The sequence below is a fragment of the Chiloscyllium plagiosum genome, unplaced genomic scaffold (genome assembly GCF_037043375.1).
Source record: "Chiloscyllium plagiosum isolate Xiang-an unplaced genomic scaffold, Cpla_swu_hap1 HiC_scaffold_23, whole genome shotgun sequence".
Classification (NCBI taxonomy): domain Eukaryota; kingdom Metazoa; phylum Chordata; class Chondrichthyes; order Orectolobiformes; family Hemiscylliidae; genus Chiloscyllium; species Chiloscyllium plagiosum.
The window spans coordinates 38,441,115-38,460,401 of NW_028270161.1; the positions used below are offsets into that span (position 1 = coordinate 38,441,115).

General features: G+C 40.7%; 1 protein-coding gene across 4 annotated transcripts in view; it reads left to right on the forward strand.

Annotated features, from left to right (window-relative positions):
* Window positions 1–19,287, forward strand: part of cerk (ceramide kinase) — a 79,605-nt gene that overhangs the window by 3,340 nt on the left and 56,978 nt on the right. For 3 of the 4 annotated variants that reach the window (XM_087999540.1, XM_043713704.2, XM_043713702.2), the window contains exon 2: window positions 7,164–10,297. In XM_087999540.1, coding sequence (XP_087855666.1) covers window positions 9,985–10,297 — 313 coding nt within the window. In that variant the 5' untranslated portion in view covers window positions 7,164–9,984. The remainder of the gene's footprint in view (window positions 1–7,163; window positions 10,298–19,287) is intronic. The other variant, XM_087999541.1, reaches the window with a different exon arrangement.

Consider the following 19,287-nt stretch of genomic DNA (forward strand, 5'->3'; position numbering starts at 1 on the left):
CTGCTGCAATTATACAGGGCATTGGTGAGACTGTATCTGGAATATTGTATACAGTCCCTTATCTGAGGAAAGATATTCTTGTTATAAAGGCAGCAAGTGTTTACCAAATTGATTTCTGGAATGGCAAGACTGATGTATCAGGAGAGATTGAATCGGTTAAGATTGTGTTCATTGAATTTTAAAAAGTGAGGGCATCTCATAGAAGCCTATAAATTTCTAACAGGACTCGACAGGTTAGATGCAGGAATGATGTTCCTGATGGTGGCGGGGGGAGGGGAAGGAGTCCAGAACCAGGGATCATAACTTAAGGATAAAGGTAAACCTCAGGACAGAAATGAGAAGAAATTTCTTCACCCAGAGAAGCCTGTGGAAGTCACTACCACAGAAAGTGGTTGGAGCCAAAAACATTATTTGCTGTCAAGAAGGAGGTAGATATAGGTCTTGTGCATATACTGATCAAGGTATATGGGGAGGGCAGAATTAGGGTCTTGAGCTCAATGATCAGTCATGATGATATTGAATTACAGAGCAGGCTCGAGGGATCGAATGGCCTATTCCTGCTCCTATTTTCTATGAAATATGAAAGATATTTTCATTCAGAGAATGTCAGTCATCCTGGGCAGTGAAGCATTGCCCAAGCACTGCTCGAACTTCAAAGTAAACATCTGATAACCCTTGCTCAAAAGTTTCAGGATATGGAAGGTGTTATAGCGACCAAGATTTTCTTTGTTTTACCTCAATCTGATTTCCAAAAGATGTGTTGCATTTCAGGGAAATAAAATGTTTCTCACCTAATCAGAAACTCAAAAACTCTTTAAAAGCAGCAGAATTTCCTTGTATTTCTGCATCAAAACTGATACTCACAGAATGTGCAACAACATCCCCACTGTAGACATTCCAGAGTTACAGAAAACTCAGTCAGTTACAGTTAACCCTACAAAGCAAGTTACATCTGAGGCTTCTGTCTTTATTCATCTACATAAAAGGCCAGTCCATTTCCTTGAAGCAGGGTGGCTACCTGACCCTATTCTATCTCAGTAAAATTGAGAGCTTGGCACCTTGGAGCCAATTTCCTGACATAATTAGAATTCTTTTCTTATTTAACTGCTCCTCCCCTGCCCTGTCCCCAAATTCCACTTGCTCACCCAAGATGCCATGACAGGAATCCCTCTCTGCTGTGTGTCCATGGTGTTTCAGGGGATACATAGAATGTTGTTTGTTCCCCAATGCTCAGGTTGTCTCCTACATTGATTGTTGTGTCATTGCCACATCCTGCTCTTGCCCTTCCTTCATTAGCTTCTCGATTTTCATTTCTGAGGTTAGGCTATGGACCAATGTCTAATACTACATGCCTGCAAATCCCATAGATGCCTTGATTATACTTCCTCCTACCCCACATCCTACAAGGGCTCTATTCCATTTACTCCAGTTTCTCTATATCCATCACACCAGTTTGGCAATGCCACATTGCACACAAGTGCTTCAAAAATGTTTTTCTCCTACACAATAAAAATTCCTGTCTATCATGTTTGACTTAGCCATTAACCGTACCTATCCCTATTACCAGATTTCCATTTTCTTCCTTCATTCTCTTCCTTCTTGGAATCATGATCAAGTTTCCCTTATCTTCCAGACCACCAGCATTCTTATTGAGAAGATCATCCTCTACCATATGTTAATAGGTCCAGCAGGTTCAGTTTTCTTCACTTGGCCAGGTTTTCCATGAGGAGAAAGTGAGGTCTGCAGATGCTGGAGATCAGAGCTGAAAATGTGTTGCTGGAAAAGCGCAGCAGGTCAGGTAGCATCCAGGGAACAGGAGAATCGACATTTCGGGCATAAGCCCTTCTTCAGGAATGGTTTTCCATGATTCCATCCTCTCTGCTCTATTGTAACAATTGTCACCTGCTCTAGATCCATTATCATCTCCTTCTGCCATTCACAATCATAGGTTTTGCAATTTAATCACTGCTGCCCTCCACTATAGCACAAACCCCTTTGTTTGATTCGGAGTAGAAATCCTGCACTGAGTAATTCACTTTCCGAATTTCCTGCAAAGTCAGGAGTATGGTGGAATAATCCTCATATGACTGGAGTGCAGCTCCAACAGTATTCCTGAAGCTTGACACCATCCAGGATAAAGCATACTGCCTGATTGGCACCAGATTCAGAAATATTCAGGCACAGCAGTGTGTTCTATCCACAAGATGCTTTGCCGAAATTCACTTAGGCTTACTTAGACAGAACCTTCCAAACCCACAAGCACTTGCATCTAGAAGGTCAAGGGCAGCAGATACTTGGGAACACCACCATTTGCAAATTCCCATCCAAGCCACTCACCATCATGACTTGGAAATATATCAATGTTTCTTCACTGTCACTGGGTCAAAATCCTGGAATTCCCTCCCTAATGACATTATGGGACTACTTACAACATTTAGACTGCATCGATTCAAGAAGGCAGCTGACCATCACCACGTATGGGCTTAACAGCAATCTAGGTTTGTTAAATATTAAGCATCAGTGCATGATACTATGAACTTTTGCTATAAATTTTGTATCCTATGATCCTACTCCACTGGTCACCTGATAAAGGAGCAGCGCTCTAAAGGCTTGTAATTCCAAATAAACCTGTTGGACTATAATCGGATGCTGTGTGATTTTTAACTTTGTCCACTCCAGTCCAACACCAGCACCTCCACATCATGGTCACCCCTGACCTGACATCTGTCCTTCCAATTTCTCCAGTACATGCCAACCTATCCTAAATTCTTACCCTGCATCCTACTCACCTGGCAGTCTACAATATTTCACAGGACATCTACCCACTGGTACCCTACACATCTGGCATCCTACCACTTGGCACCCTATTTACCTGTCAATTCGCTTGGCTGTCTGAACCTTTAATTGTCAGAAATTGGCAGCAAACTGCTGTGAAAAGGCATGTGGCCACTCTGACATTGTTGCTTTATGTAAGAACTGTCAAAATGGAACTTCAACTGTGTTCTTCTCAGGAAGACCTAAGTAGAATCTCCTCTCCGAAATGCAAAATCCTCTTCTTTCTGCATGAAGTTGCCACTCCATAGAAAATCAGGACCATTAGCTATGTGGTTTGAATCATGCACATTTGTTAAGATCTGTTTTAAACCCCATGATGTTCCTTTGATCTTTAATTATATTACATTTGTTTTCAGTTTATTTTAAAGAAGTGTTATAGATCAGCTCTTGCAACAAACATGTTTGTAGGCTGGATTTGTTTGTTCAGTCAAAATAGGTACAAGAGATTTTATCAGCACAGATGCACTAAATGATAGGAAATAATCTCAGATGATGCTCAGAACTGAATCAACAATTGGTTTTGCACCACACCCAAGACATACATCATCCATGGAGATTTGTTACTTAATAAAAAATTGAAAAATTATTGAATGAAATAAAAATAAAACACAAAAGAGAGTTTCAAACCAAATATTATCATGAAATTAAGAAATTTACAAATAACAGAGTTAAAAATAAATTAATCCTGTCACCAAATGCATTTCAATCTAATCTTTTTGATTCAGTACTACACATTCATTTTAATAGCAGGAAGATTTCTTACCCTAGGACGAAAAGATGCAAGAGAGCTCAACAGTCTAATGAGAATTGTCTTGCAACAATAATGCACCCTCTGAGAATTGAGAACATGACATAAGGTGACATAAAGCTTATGGGTTTACTTATCTTGAAAACTAAAAGGTCATTATCAAGCCTTGATGTGTAAGAAAGGTTCCACCTGTGCATATGGAAAGTATATTCTAATTTAGTTGACAGGCTTTATAGTAGTGCCTATTTTGCAATCCCTACCTTTTAAAATGTGTTATTTTTAATGTTGTGCTTAAAAAAAGATAATAAATAAGTTAGAAGGAATTCACAAAGAAATTCTTCAAATCTTTTAAAGGCACACTGAATTCTATGGGTCACTGAATTTTGCATTGTAGCGTATTGAGTACCTAATCCTGGCTAACACCAGTGCAGTAGTGAGAGAGTACAAGGATGTATCTTTTTGCTGAAATATTAAACTGTAGTTGGAGGAATAAGTGAGGGAAGGTGAAATAAAAAGACACTTCAACCCTAGGGCTATTGCCATGTTTTGTCTTGTTGATGTTTCTTAAAATCATTCACTATCACTGAAACACTGCAGCAACATCAACACAATGCATAGTGTTCTGGCTTGTCAATGCTGAAGGATGGTTAATAGCCATTACTAGAGTAGTAGAACAACCATAAGGTGCTGGAATGTTATAAACACTAACAATTGTGGATCCTTCTTGTTGGATACTGAGAACAGGGAAGTTAGAATTCTGACTGAATGATACATCATGAAGCACTATATCATTTACAAAAAAAAATGTATTGCTTTAGTTCACCCGATGAATTTTTGCCATGTTAAACTCACTAATTACCAAAGGACTTGTGACAAAGGACATCACGAGAAGGATGGTATAGCCCCGAGAATGGGCTTGATCCTTCAATTTAGCTTCACCCAGTTCTACTGTGCTTTTCATGCCAATGACTCCTCATGTGGCCTTTTCAAATGCACTCATGCATTTAATATTATGGACCATTTCTTTTGTGTCACTACTCTTTTGTTGTGCCAGGTGGATAGTGAGAGAGTGAAAATATCAGGAGTGCACAAAATTACATTCCAAGTGACCATTAAGCAGTCCATTCTTGTTGTGGCCTTTTGAATTATGTAGCTAGAATTTGTTGGAAGATTTTTTTGGTTGAAATCCTTTTTTTGATTTCAATGAATGAACAGTTTCAAGTATGGGTTTCAATATGTTATCAAAATGGACATGCATGACAAGCATTCAAGGGACTCTCCATTTGCACATGTAGGAGCAAAGACTTTAAGGTGTTCTATTTCATCCATATACTTGGTGGAAAACAATGACTTATCTTTTATGGTTTAAAGGTGAAACTTCATGGAATTATCCAAGTTAGTTATTCTGAATTACAACGTTGAGTAAATTTGAGAGGGACCTGAAAGAGATGGGCCCCAATTTTTTTAACATGGACAGAAGTTGGTTTTCATTAACGTTTGATCCCTTGTTACAGTGCCACACTACAGGCCATTTTATTTTCTGGCTTATTTTAAGAGAGTAGAGTGAAGTTAGGATTTCCAAGTTCCATCCCAAATCTGGAATTTCTCATCTTGACAGGAACAGGATTAGTGGAGTAGTCTATAGTTTACACATGTAGTTCCCAGAGGCACTGGGCCATTTAAATGACTACCTGTTTCCATGAAATTCGATTTTGGAGTGCCTGGTACCTGAAACCCATAGTTTCGTGATTAGACCAGGTAATAGCAGGTCTGGTCTCAGTGCATTTGATTTACATAATCAGCGCACAAAGAGCTGAATTATCAAAACAAATATTCTTACAGCTTTACATGGTAATGGGGTGGGGGAATGCAGGGGAGATGTATGGAATCCTATGGAAGGTAAGGCAAGTTGTTTTTTGGATTATTAACTGCAGACGATTATGGGTAAAAAGTACATAAATCTTCTGGAATTTACAAAACCTGCCAAGAAATCATAGAGTCATAGAGATGTACAGCATGGAAGCAGACCCTTCAGTCCAACCCGTCCATGCCGACCAGATATCCCAACCCAATCTAGTCCCACCTGCCAGCACCCGGCCCATAATCCTCCAAACCCTTCCTATTCATATACCCATCCAAATGCCTTTTAACTGTTGCAATTGTCTAGCATCCACCACTTCCCCTGGTAGCTCATTCCATACACACATCCCTCTGCATGAAAAGGTTACCCCTTAGGTTTCTTTTATATCTTTCCCCTCTCACCCTAAACCTATGCCCTGTAGTTCTGGACTCCCCCACCCCAGGGAAAATACTTTGTCTATTTGCTATCCATGCTTCTCGTGATTTTGGAAACCTCTATAATGTCATCCCTCAGCCTCCGACACTCCAGGGAAAACAACCCAGCCTGTTCAGCTTCTCCCTATAGCTCAAATCCTCCAACCCTGGCAACATCCTAGTAAATCCTTTCTGAACCCTTTCAAGTTTCACAACATTTCTCCATTATGAAAGAGACCAGAATTGCATGCAATATTCCAACAGAGGCCTAACCAATGTCCTGGACAGACACAACATGACCTCCCAACTCCTGTACTTGATACTCTGGCCAATAAAGGAAAGCATACCAAATGCCTTCTTCACTATCCTATCTTAGCAAGGTTAGATCTCATGGAATACATGGAGAACTAGCCATTTGAATACAGAACTGACTCAAAGGTAGAAGATGGAGGGTGGTGGAGGAGGGTTGTTTTTCAGACTGGAGGCCTGTGACCAGTGGAGTGCTACAAGGATTGGTACTTGGTCCATATCTTTTTGTCATTTATATAAATGTGAGCATATTAGGCATAGTTGGTAAGTTTGCAAATGACACCAAAATTTGAGGTGTAGTGGACAGCAAAGAAGGTTACCTCAGATTACTACAGGATCTTGATCAAATGGGCCAACAGGCTGAGAAGTGGCAGATAGAGTTTAATTCAGATAAATGCAAGGTTCTGCATTTTGGGAAAGCAAATCTTAGCAGGACTTATATACTTAATGGTAAGGTCCTAGGGAGTGTTGCTGAACAAAGAGACCTTGGAGTGCGGGTTCATAGCTCCTTGAAAGTGAAGTCGCGGGTAGATAGGATAGTGAAGAAGGCGTTTGATATGCTTTCCCTTATTGGTCAGAGTATTGAGTACAGGAGTTGGGAGGTCATGTTGCGGCTGTACAGGACATTGGTAAGGCCACTGTTGGAATATTGCGTGCAAGGTGGAACCTTGTCGAACGCCTTACTGAAGTCCATATAGATCACATCTACTGCTCTGCCCTCAAGAGCCCTCAAATCCTCTTTGTTACTTCTTCAAAAAACTCAAATCAAGTTTGTGAGACATGATTTCCATGCACAAAGCCTTGTAGACTATTCCTAATCAGTCCTTGCCTTTCCAAATACATGTTTCAAAGCCTGTCAACAGAAATCAAGACCCATTAAGATTTGTCTCGAGGTATAAGCAAGTGTCAACTTATTTTTTGAATGACAGTTTTTTTCTCAATCATTTTCATCCTAATTCTTCTTGTTTCTCTCTTCCAATTTGTCTCCTAACATCAGGAAACACCTGGAAAAGAAGAATGGCTCGGAGAATGAGAAGAAAACTGCCAACCTCACAAAAAAACCATCAGGAAAATTGGAACATGTGCTGAAGAGTTTCACCACTACAGCTGGGATTCTTAGGGACATTTGGTCTGAGTATGGAGAGATTGTTGGATTAAGTGGATAAATGCTTTGGAGAGATTGGTCATCTTTTCCAACATACTCTCCTTCAGTTCATTGAATGTAATGAAATGTGGGCTAAAGGGAATGGAATTTTTTTTAAAAATGAGAACAACTGGATTCTCATTTGGCTTCTCAAACAAACAACGTCAACATGCCAGCTGAGCCAAATTGTCTCTAAACTGTCTCCCATAGAAGCTTAGCTACTGCATCCTGCAACCTACCCTCAACAGGTTTGCATGTTCAATAATTAGCCAGCCACATGTATTAAGACTTCCCACAGCAGGAGCTGCAGGCTTCCACCAATTATCACAACGAGGAGTCACCTAGATGATTATCTTGTTTTACATTAAAGTAATTATCTTTATCACGTCAACACTTTTGTATGTTATTTTCAAAGCAGCCTCAGGATTTGTATTATCAGAATGTAATTGAGATGTCTGACTAGTTGTTCTTCAACCAGGATAAAGGGATTATAGAACAATGTAACAAAGAAGATCAGTGTATTCTGTGACAATGATAGGAGAAACTCAGCAAGGTGGTTGTATGGCCCTTGTTTCTCATGCTTTCTGCATCCTACAGCTTCCTCATTTGATGCCAATCGCTGCTGCACCTCTTCACCAATGTGAAATTTTTCCCTATAACACTCTTTCTGCCCCAAAGCATCTCACATGTATTTTGTTGAAATGCAACCACTGTTTTATGTTATTGACGGCAAGATCAGGCTTCTGTAGCGATAACTTCTATGATCAAAACAGTAGTGTTCTCTGTCAATTGACCATTTGATTGGTGAAGTGCCAAAGGTGAATGGTAAACATGTAAATGAGGCAATGGAGAGGGAGCTGACCAATATATTGCAAAGAAGGCACAAGTTGTAAATTGAGAAAAAACAAGTGGGCATTGTTGATCAGAAAGTTACATTCATCACTACTCATTTACATTAAATATGAAAACATCAATAGGCACCATCCTTGGCTGGCTTGTTTTTGGATATCGTTTTCCACATTATTTTGCTTTAATGTTGGCAAATTATTAGAACCATAAATCTTGAGGAGCATTTGTTATAATGTTGTCTACTGCAGCCTCATTTGACACAATTTATGCCATTTTAGCATAACCTCAGCCTCTCTGTTGTAAGGCCATTCCAGTCTTCCAATTTGCAGTCCTTCCCAGTGTTACACTGCTGCCTGAGATCTGAAGCAGAGACCCACCAACCAAGCCATAAGTCCCCAGACTGCCTGCCAGTGTGGTCGCTGCCACAACTGTCACCTGACAACATCCTCCTGGATGCTGCCATTGCCAGCAGGATGAGCCTGGATACAACCGAGCTGTCCCTCTCATCTACATGGTGCCTGTGAACCCATCTTCCCCCGATCCACCAGATGTCAACAAGACTGAATTGAGCAGCACGATCTCACCTCCCAAATACCCACAGGACACCAATATGAAAGCTCCACAGTAGTCCCAGCCCAAGGCAACAATTAAAACAGAGGAGCCTCTGCAGCCAAAAGGAGCACCGCCACCAAATAGTGGATCGACAGACACTGCCGACACTCCATCACCGGGCAGCAGTCACAATGCAGCCGGAAACAAGGGATAACCACATTCCATGTCTCACAGGCCAGTGAGTGAGGGCGACACAAAGCAGACGTCTTACAGTGGGCCATTGGAGTCTACATCATTGCATCACTATGAGAGGCACTGTAGGTAAAATGGTACAATTTTGTTTTACTGTTGTACTTTTAATGCTGTTTAATTTTAACAGTTTTCTTTACTAATGTTAAAATGTAGGTATTTTGAGGACAGATTGTATTGTTTGTCAATTGAGAGAGTAAAAGTGAAATATCAGTGGCCCTTTTGTGGTGCAATGGTAGTGTCCGCACCCTTGGACCGAGAGGCGTGGGTTCATGTCCCATCTGCTCCAGAAGTGTTTAATGCCACCACTGAACAGGTTGATTAAAGAAATAGATGAAATTATTAAAATGTTATTTTTTTTCTATTGAAGAAACCAAACCAAACTCCAATTTTAAAATTGATTTCCACAAATGCTTCACTTAAAGTTTTATCACTTACAGTCACAATTTTCAGAAATGCAACCCCAACTTTAAGTGAGACAGCCTATGTAGCTCAGCTTGGGCCACACTGTTAAGATGAACTATTGGAGCAGTCTTCTTTCCAGCCTGCCTGCTGTTTGGGTTTGCCCCTCCAGATTAGGGCAGTATTGACTCCATCCCCAGTTTGGGCAATTTTTAGGTCTGCCCTTCCCCAAGATTAGGCCAGTGTTGGCCCTGCCCCCATAAAGGGGCAGTTTTAGTCCCATCCCACCCTCCAGATTGGGTTAGTCTAGGCCCCACCCCCGGATTTGGTCAGTCTAGGCTCCGCCCCCAGATTGTGAGTCGAGGCCGTGCCTCCAGATTGAGTGAGGCTAGGCCCCGCCTTAGATTGGTCAATCTAAAACCTGTCCCCAGATTGGGTCAGTTTTGGCCACGCCCTCAGATTGGATTCGTTTGGGCTCCGCCCCCATAATGTGTGGCTCCCGGCTCCACTCTCGAATTGGGTTAGTCCAGGCCACGCCCCCAGATTGGTTCGTCGTTACCCTCACCACATCAAGGTTGGGGTAGTGTTGATCGTCGCGCGCTCCCCTCCTCCCCGCTACGCGATGACGGAAGCACGGTGGATGAAGGAACCGCGAGCAGGTCGGCGGCGAACAACAGGGAGGATCGGCGGTGTCCGGCGATGTTTGTTCCCTGACGGCGGAGCCGAGCCGGTCGCCCCGAAATCCCCTCCGCCTGCCCGCGACACCTTTCAGCATCTCAGCGATTGCCGGTCGCCTGCCATGGAGCGGCCGGTGCCGCCTCCGCTGCTCGTTTCGCGTTTGTTAGTCAATGAGCAGTCCTTCGAAGTCACCTTAACCGAGACCGTTTTGTGTTGGCAGCCGCTCGGTCCGAGGAAAGCCTCGACATCCGGAACGGGTGAGTCAAGAGTCGCCTCCTTGGTGTCGTGTGTCGTTCACCTCGGGGGGGAGAATGAGCTGTAGGGTCTTTAGAAATTGGTTTGGGATGGTGGTGGTGGGGGGCGGTGAGGTAGAATTTTGTTTACTTTGTTCCCCCCAATTCTCTGTCAGTGAAACAGTCACCTTCTGGAGTCAGATCCAAGGTGAGAGAGTGTGGCTGACTCTCCCTGTACGCAGCTCGCCCCCCTGTCACCGTGTGAAAACAACACCTAAAGTAGAACAAAGAACCGCGGGAGGCTAAAAGATCTGAAACAAAATAAAAGTACAGAAACTGTTGGAGGAGCTCTGGCAGCATCTGTGGAGAGATGAAAACAAAATGAATGTTTCCAGTCCGGTGAACTTCAGGCAGAAGAGTCTGAAGGAGGATCACTGGACTCCAGAAGTTAGCTCTGCTTTCTCTCCACCTTGTTATAAAAGATTTATGCCTTTGAGTGATGCCCTGAAATCCGGTGGCTTCAAACCTGCCAGACTGGCTGCAAATTCAACCTCATCGTCAGGTATTACTTGCTTGTTTTTTGAAGTTCGTCACTTTAAGTTTCAAAGAAAAGTTGAATGGACTTTACTCTGGACTTTGAGTTTCTTTCTAACCATCGTGCTCTCATTGCGACTTTCTCCTTCTGACCTATTTTCTATTCAAAATATATGTAAAATTGTAGTTCTACAAAGTCATTCAAACTTTTCTCAATTGCTCTAGGAATCTCCAAACTCATAAAATATTTTGCTCTATAATATTTTAAGTTCATTCTTGAGTTGTGAGTGTCTAGGCAAGGCTAACCTTTGTTGTGCATCCCCACTTGATAAAGTTGTGGTTGTCAGTTCCTTAGAATTACAGGAAATAATGTTGTACTATGGAATTTGTTGAATTGAGCAAAAGATCCAGATTTGAATATGTTTTCTCATTAATTGTGTTGGGCACATTTAACCCAGTTTTATTCTCTCAAACACTTCAGTTGAGTTGGCCACCTAGTTTTCTGTAAAAGTAACTTTTGAGGTCTCCTTGATTGATTGATTTGTTTTTTAAGCCAAGCATTGCAAAAAGTAGCCCATCTAAAATCAGTAATTCAAGTCTATTCGTTTAATTAACAGCTGATAAGATATGCTGGCTTGACAGCAGCACAGCCTGCTCAAAACAAAAGGCAAATCTTTGTCATTCTAGCTTTCAAGATGATTTTTGGTGTTTGAGAATGGGAAGTGAGAACTGGCAAGGAATCCCTCTCCTTGACAGATGAAATTAAAAGTGTACACTGTTCCAAATTAACTATTTGATAAGTCAGCCATACAGACGTGTAATGTCACAAGTATGATGGTTGACTGTTAAGGGATTGTTACAATTGCGCTAGTATCTCTGGATAATCTTTTTTTCTTGCTCTCTGCATAGCAACTCCTCCAAGGAGGAAGTGTGCATCTACAGAGAAATGATTTCAAATCAACCTGTTCAGAGATGATACACACCTCTGGAGCAGGTGGAACTTGAAACTGGGTCTTCTGTCTCAGAGGTAGGGATACGATCACTGTGCCACTCGATTCCTCATTACATCTATAGATTTTTTTTCTAACCAACTTATTTGGAAATGTTATTATGCACCTCTAGAGCAGGTGGGACTTGAACTCGAGGCCCAGAGGTAGGGACATTACTACTGCACCACTTGCATCCTCGTTACATCTGCGTCGAACGTTACAGCGGAGTATAGGCCCTTCAGCCCTCGATGTTGCGCCTACCTGTGAAATAAATCTGATGTCCATCTAATCTTCACTATTCCATTATTATCCATACGTATGTCCAATGCCCATTTAAATGCCTCTATTACTGTTGCAGGCAGGCTGTTCCATGCCCCTACTACTGAGTAAAGAAACTACCCCTGATATTTGTCCTAAATCTATCACCCTGCAATTTAAAGCTATGTCCCCTTGTGTTAGCCTTCACCATCAGAGGAAAAAGGCTTTCACTGTCCACCTTATCTAACTCTCTGATTATCTTATACGTCACAATTAAGTTACCTCTCAACCTTTTCTCTGCAACAAAAACAGCCTCCATTCTCTCAGCCTTTCCTCGTAAGGCCTTCCTTCCATACCAGGCAACATCCTAGTAAATCTCCTCTAAAACCTTTACAAAGTTTCCACTTCCTATAATGCGGTGACCAGAACTGTACGCAGTACTCCAGGTGTGGTCTTACCAGTGCTTTGTATAGCTGAAGTGGAATTTTCGTGGCTCTGAAGCTCAACCCCCTACCAGTAAAAACCGACACACCATATGCCTTCTTAACAACCCTAGCAACCTGGCTGGCAACTTTCAGGGATTTATGCACCCAGATCTCCCAGTCATCTACACTGCCTAGACTTTTACCATTAGCTCAGTATTCTGCATTCCTGTTACTACTTCTGAAGTGAACCGCCTCACACTTTTCCACATTAAACTCCATGTGCCACTTCTCAGCCCAGCTCTGCATCCTACTTATGTCCCTCTGTAACCCAAAACATCTTTTGGCACTATCCAAAACTCTACCTACCTTGGTGTCATCCGCAAATTTACTAACCCATCCTTCTCCGCCCACATCCAGATCATTTATAAAAATGACAAACAGCAGTGGCTCCAAAACAGCCTTGCAGCACGCCACTGGCAACTGAGCTCCAGGATGAACGTTTCCCATCAGTTACCACCCTCTGTCTTCTTACAGCTAGTCAATTTCTGATCTAAACAGCTAAATCACCTTCAATCCCGAAACTCCATATTTTGTGCAATAATTGTACGTGAGCAATCCAGAAAATTTGCATCTATTGGGCATTGAGTAAAGCATTGAGTTCTTGATTGCTGGGCCTGGAATCTTTGTTTTGCATTTAAAGATGAAAACAAATGTTTAAGGGTGGTCTTTAATAATTTTGTTATACTTTTTTAGTAGGCATTACTGTTGTTTAAAATTAGTGCATTTTTGAAATATCATTAAATTTCATCTATCTGTACTTAACTAATATCTTTGAAATAATTACCTTTTTAATGTAGACAGCGTTAGCTTTTCTCATAGTAATAATGTTTGGATATGGGGCAGGGGTCATAGCCCAAGTTGTTGTGATGTGAAATGACCTTGGAGCTTGTCAAAAAAATTGGTATTGTATTTATTGGTATTTACATTTACTGGAGTTATGTTATTACTGTAAAAATTGAATTTCAGCAAGTTAATTTTTTTGTTGTTGTGACTGGTTGAAAACAGCAATCCCATATAATAAAAGCCAAATCTTTGTCAGTTTGTGTGACTTGCAATACTTTAATAATCAAATTAATCTGTATTTCTTATTGGCACCAAGGTAAGTGTGTGCCAAATTATATACTTTTATTCCAAGGATTTGCAAAATTGATTAACTTTGTTTTTGATATCAGTTTTGCAGTCAACAAGAATGAGATGAAGTGAGTATGGAATTCAATAAAAAGAACTGCAGTAAAAAGCTGGCTTAACGGTGACCACGTAATCACTGTCAATTGTCACAAAACTTATCTGGTTCAGTCACGTCCTTTCAGGAAACAGATTTGAAATTCTATCCAAACCCATCTGGCCTACATAAAGCCACAGCAATGCAGTTTACTTTCAACTGCCTTCTGGAAAACTAGGAATGGCCTCACCAGCGAGAACCACAGCCCAAGAATGGAAAAAATGAACTCAAGGAGGAGACCCTGACAAAGAAGTGGAGACATTTTCGGAGTGAATTCCAAAGAACAGATCTTGGACAACTGAAGGCGTGGCTAGCAATAGCAAGGCCAAGAAAAGTGGCCAGAATTAGAGTTCAGAAATCCGATGACTGCAAGCTGGGAGTTGGTTATGGAGAAAGGGAGGAGAAGTAGAGACATAGTGAAATTTACAAACCAGGACAATAATTTTAAATTAAAAATGCAGAGCAGCCCTGTCACACAGCTAGTTGGCAACTATATTTCTGGCTTTGTTTGATTTTGTCTTTTTGTTGGTATGCTCTTTGCCTGTAAATTCTCTTGGTCTTCATTGATCTTTGATTCATTTTTCTCTCTTTGGCAAGTTTTACACGTGTTGTAGGGAATACACATTTTTGGAGATACACAAACAGTTTTTACTCTGCTTTTTTATTGCAAGGTTTTGATTATAACCAATCTGGATTATGTCTTTTTGAGAGCAAAAAGCTGAATGCTGTTCAATTAGTTGAAAACTCTCATTGCAATTCATCTTTTTCCAGTTGACATTGCTTACATAGTCCCAGAATCTGTAATTTGTGGGTGTCATAGAGACCATATCATAGCTTTGAAACTGAGCACTTGTCTGCAGAATACAATATAAATATTACATAAAGCTATTAAATTGAATTGTCTTGTAGTGTTTTTGAAGTTTCCACCACACTGTACAGTCTGTGTTGAGATGCACATCACAAACTTGTGTATACACTTTCAAGAGTGCTAAAGGCATGTTCCGGTTAGACTTGACCAATCAGGTACTAAGTGTGCGTGAATCTGTCCCAGTAGTAATTTGGTGTATTCTATTAGACATTCTGGACGAAAGTCGTGATTAATAAATTAGAAAATTAAACTACATACAATTTAGGAGCAGAAATAGGCCATTCAAGCCTCCTCTATCATTGAATAAGGTTTGGCTAATTTAATTTTAACCTCCAGTCCGAGTTTCCTGTCTACTCCTGATAACCTGCCATTACTTTCTTATCAAAGATCAGTCTACCTATGTATTAAAAATTTTCAAAGATTCTGCCTTTCCCATCTTTCGCACGAGAGAGTTTGTACATGATGTTGATGAGGTCTCTTCTGGAGGACTGTTTCCGGTTCTGGTCTTCCTGTTAGAGAAAGAATATTATTGAGCTGGGGAGGGTACAAAAGAGATTTATCAGGATATTGCCAGGAATGGAGGGTTTGGGTTATAAGAGGCTGGATAGGCTGGGACATATTTCACTGGAACATTGGATATTGAGGGGTGTCTTTTAGAGGTTTATAAAATCATGAGGGGTATGTATTTTCCCTAGGATGAGGAATTTCAAGACTAGGGAGCAATTTTTAAGGTGAGAGGAGAAAGGTTTTAAAAAAGACCTGAAGGGCAATTTTGTTTTTAAACAGTGGTTTGTGAATGGAATGAACTTAGAGAGGAAGTGGTGAATGTGGGTACAGTTGCAATGTTTAAAAGACATTTACATAAGTACATGAATAAGAAATGTTTGGAGGAATATGAACCAAGTGCAGGCAGGTAGGGCGAGTTTTCTTTTTGGGGATTAAGGTCGGCATGGACTGGTTGGACTAAAGGGTACGATTCCATGCTGTATGACTCTGATAGTAACTTCTTTTGAGTGAAAAAATAATTCTCCTCATCTGTGGGGGAGGCAGTGGTATAGTGATGTCACTGCCCTAGTAATTCAGAATCTCAATTAGACGTTCCAGGGCCATGGTGGGATTTGATTAAAATAAAGACCTGGAATTAAAAGCTAGTCTCATGGTAATTGCTGCCAATTGCTGTAAAAACCTCTATGGTTCACTAATGTCTGCTAAGGAAGGAAATCTGCTAATGTTACCTGATAAAGCCTACATGTAAATGCAAATTCATAGCAAATGTTTGACTCCTAACTGCCTGTAGAAACAGCCTAAGAAACTGTTCAGTTCTACGGTAATTAGGGATGTGCAATAAATGCTGGCTTAGCCAATCCAGAGACACTCATCACATGAAGGACTGAAAGAAGTTCCTTTATTTTTAAACGTGACCGCTATGTCTAGCTTCTCCCCCAGGATGCATCCTTTTAACATATACACTGTGTCTAGAGCCCGAAGGATCTTGGAAGCTTTGATCAATGCACCACCTACTCCCAGAAACTCCAACAAAAAAACAGGCAGACCTTTCTTTCAAAAGATAACCCAGTTGAATCCAGTCAGCTTTCTCAGAACAGTCTTGCACAGGTTTACATCCGTCTTTGGAGAGATGGTCCTGTGAACAGTTCTCAAGATGTGGTCTCAGCAGCCTAACTTAATCATGACCTCCAAACTTTTGTATTGAATACCATTTAATTAACAAGAGCATTCTGGAAGCTTTCACAATTACTTATTGTACCTGCATACTAATACTTTGTGATTTGCACACTTGGAAACTCAAATCCCTATGAATCTTCGAGTGTTGCAATTTCTCAACATTGAGATAATATGCTTCTTAGTTGTTCTTTGAGCTGTTTTGGACAATTTCACATTTTTCCACGTTACACTCTGTTTTCCAAATCTGTGCCCACACTTACCAAACCTATCTGTATACTTCATAGCTACCTTATGTCCTCTTTGCAACTTAAATTTGTACGATATTTATGTCGTCAGCAAAATTTAGCAACTTTACCTTCAGTCCCTTCATCTGAATTATTTATATAAATTGTGTGAAGAGTTAAGGCCCAGAACTGATCCCACTCATTAACTCTCAACAATGCTTCATGATTATATTTATAAATTCCACATGTAAGGATGAAACAGAGTTCAAATTCAAATTTGTAAAATTATTGTGGGTAGTAGCAAATCTAATTTAATTCCATTTTGACATCAAATTCACACTACTTTGATCTTCCTACAGCTTTACAGAAGTAATAAGAAACTAATAAGAATTATTTCATTCTAAAAAATAAATTATTTGGTTTTGGCAATTTAAAGAAATTTGTCCCTGTCATTATATCCTTACCTATTTTCACTTCATTTCGAAAAAACAGGAGAGTTTTGTAGCTTTAGCTGTATCATACATGCAATTGTGCATAGTTCTGGTTGTCCTTTTAATAGGAAGGACATTATTAAGTTGGAAAGTGTTCAGAAAAGGTTTACCAGGGTGTTGCCAAGACTGGAGGGTTTGAGTTATAAGGACAGGTTGGATAGGCTGTCACTGAAGCATGGGAGGTTGAAGGGTGACCTTTGCAGAGGTTTAGAAAGTCATGAGGGGCATAGAAAAGGTGAATAGCAAAAATATTTTACTTTGGGTGGGGGAGTTCCAAACTAGGGAGGCATATTTTTAACATGAGAGGAGAAAGATTCAAAAGGGACCTGAAGAATAACCTTGTCACATGCAGGGTGGTTTGTGTGTGGAATAAACTGGCAGAGGAAGTGGTAGATGCGGAACAGTTACGCCATTTAAAAGACATTTGAATAGATGCATGAATAGGAAAGGTTTAGAGGGATATGGGCCAAAACACGCAAAGTGGGACTAGTTTAGGTTGGGAAACTTGGTTGGCATGAACGAATTGCACTGAAAGGTCTGATTTTGTGCTGTATGACTCAGTGACATTAAGTGGTAATCAGTGGATGCCCACGCATGTATATTTGCCTGAGGTTGTATGCATTGACCTCACTGTTTTGGAAGGAGAAACTGAGCTGTCCAGTAAATCCACTTTTTTCATCATCACTTGTTCTGAGAAGAATTTGAGAACACAAAGGTTGAAGGTAACTCTACATAGAATTTTGCGACAAATTTAAAACCATTCTCAAATTCTTTAAAGTTGAACAGTAACCATCAGATTATAGACCATAAAAAATAGGAGCAGCAGTATGTTATTGAGCCCCTCAAGCTCACTCCACCATTCAGTGGAATCACAGCTGGTCTGACATTCTATGCATTCACTTTCATGTGTTGCCGTCATAATCCTCAATTCACCTAATGATCAAGAATCTATGCATTTCATTCTTAAATATACACAAAGACTCTGCCTTCACAGCTTTCTGTGACAAGGTGTTCCAAAGAGTTTCAACCTCCTGGGAGAAGAAATTCCTCCTCAGCTCAGAATCAATTTAAGACTGACGCTCTGCCATCTGATCCTTGACTCTGCGAACCATCCTCTCCACATTTACCCTGTCAAACCATTAAGAATCCTGTATGTTTCATTGAGATCACCGTTCACTTTTCTTAAAGTCAATGAATAGAAACTCAAACTGTTTCATCTTTAGTTATAAGACAGTCCTTCCTTACAGAGGATCATCCTAATGAACTTTTTCTGTATTGCATCCACTGAAATAATATCTTCCTTTAACTAGGGGGACTAAACTGTTCACAGTCCTCCAGATGTAGTTTCACCAGCTTGTACAGTTGCAGTATGATTTCCTAACACTCCAAACCTTCTTGAAAAAAGGGTCAACATTCCATCAGTCTTTCTGCTGCACCTGTATGCAAGCTTTCTATATTTCATGCACAAGCACCCCCCAAGTTCCATTGTGTTACAGCTTTCTGCAGTGTTTTTCTCCATTTAAATAATGTTTGTTCTTTAATTCTCCCTTCACATCTTTCCACATCATAACTTCATTTACCAATTATTTGCCCACTTAATGTGTCAGTACTCTGTAAAATGTTTAGATTAGATTAGATTCCCTACAGTGTGAAAACAGGCCCTTTGGCCCAACCAGTCCACACCGACCTTCTGAAGAATAACTCATCCAGACCCACTTCCCTCTGACTAATGCACCTATCCCTATGGACAATTTAGCATTGCCAATTCACCTGAATTGCACATTTTTGGACTGTGGGAGGAAACCGGAGCACACGGAGGAATCCCACGCAGACATGGGGAGAATGTGGGCTGAAAAATGTGTTGCTGGAAAAGTGCAGCAAGTCAGGCAGCTTCTTATGCCCGAAACGTCGATTCTCCTGCTCCTTGGATGCTGCCTGACCTGCTGCGTTTTTACAGCAACATATTTTTCAGCTCTGATCTCCAGCATCTGCAGTCCTCACTTTCTCCATGGGGAGAATATGCAAATTCCACACAGACAGTCGCCTGAGGATGGAGTTGAACCTGGGACCCTGTTGCTGTGAGGCAGCAGTGCTAACCACTGAGCCACCGTGCCGCCCCTCGCTCTCAGAACTTGCCATTCCACCTATTTTTGTGTCACCTGCATTAATTTACTTTGTGACTATTTAACTAAATAACAATAATCTTAAAACAGATTTATAATTTAAATATCAACTAATTAAAATTAGTAGTCAGTGTTTG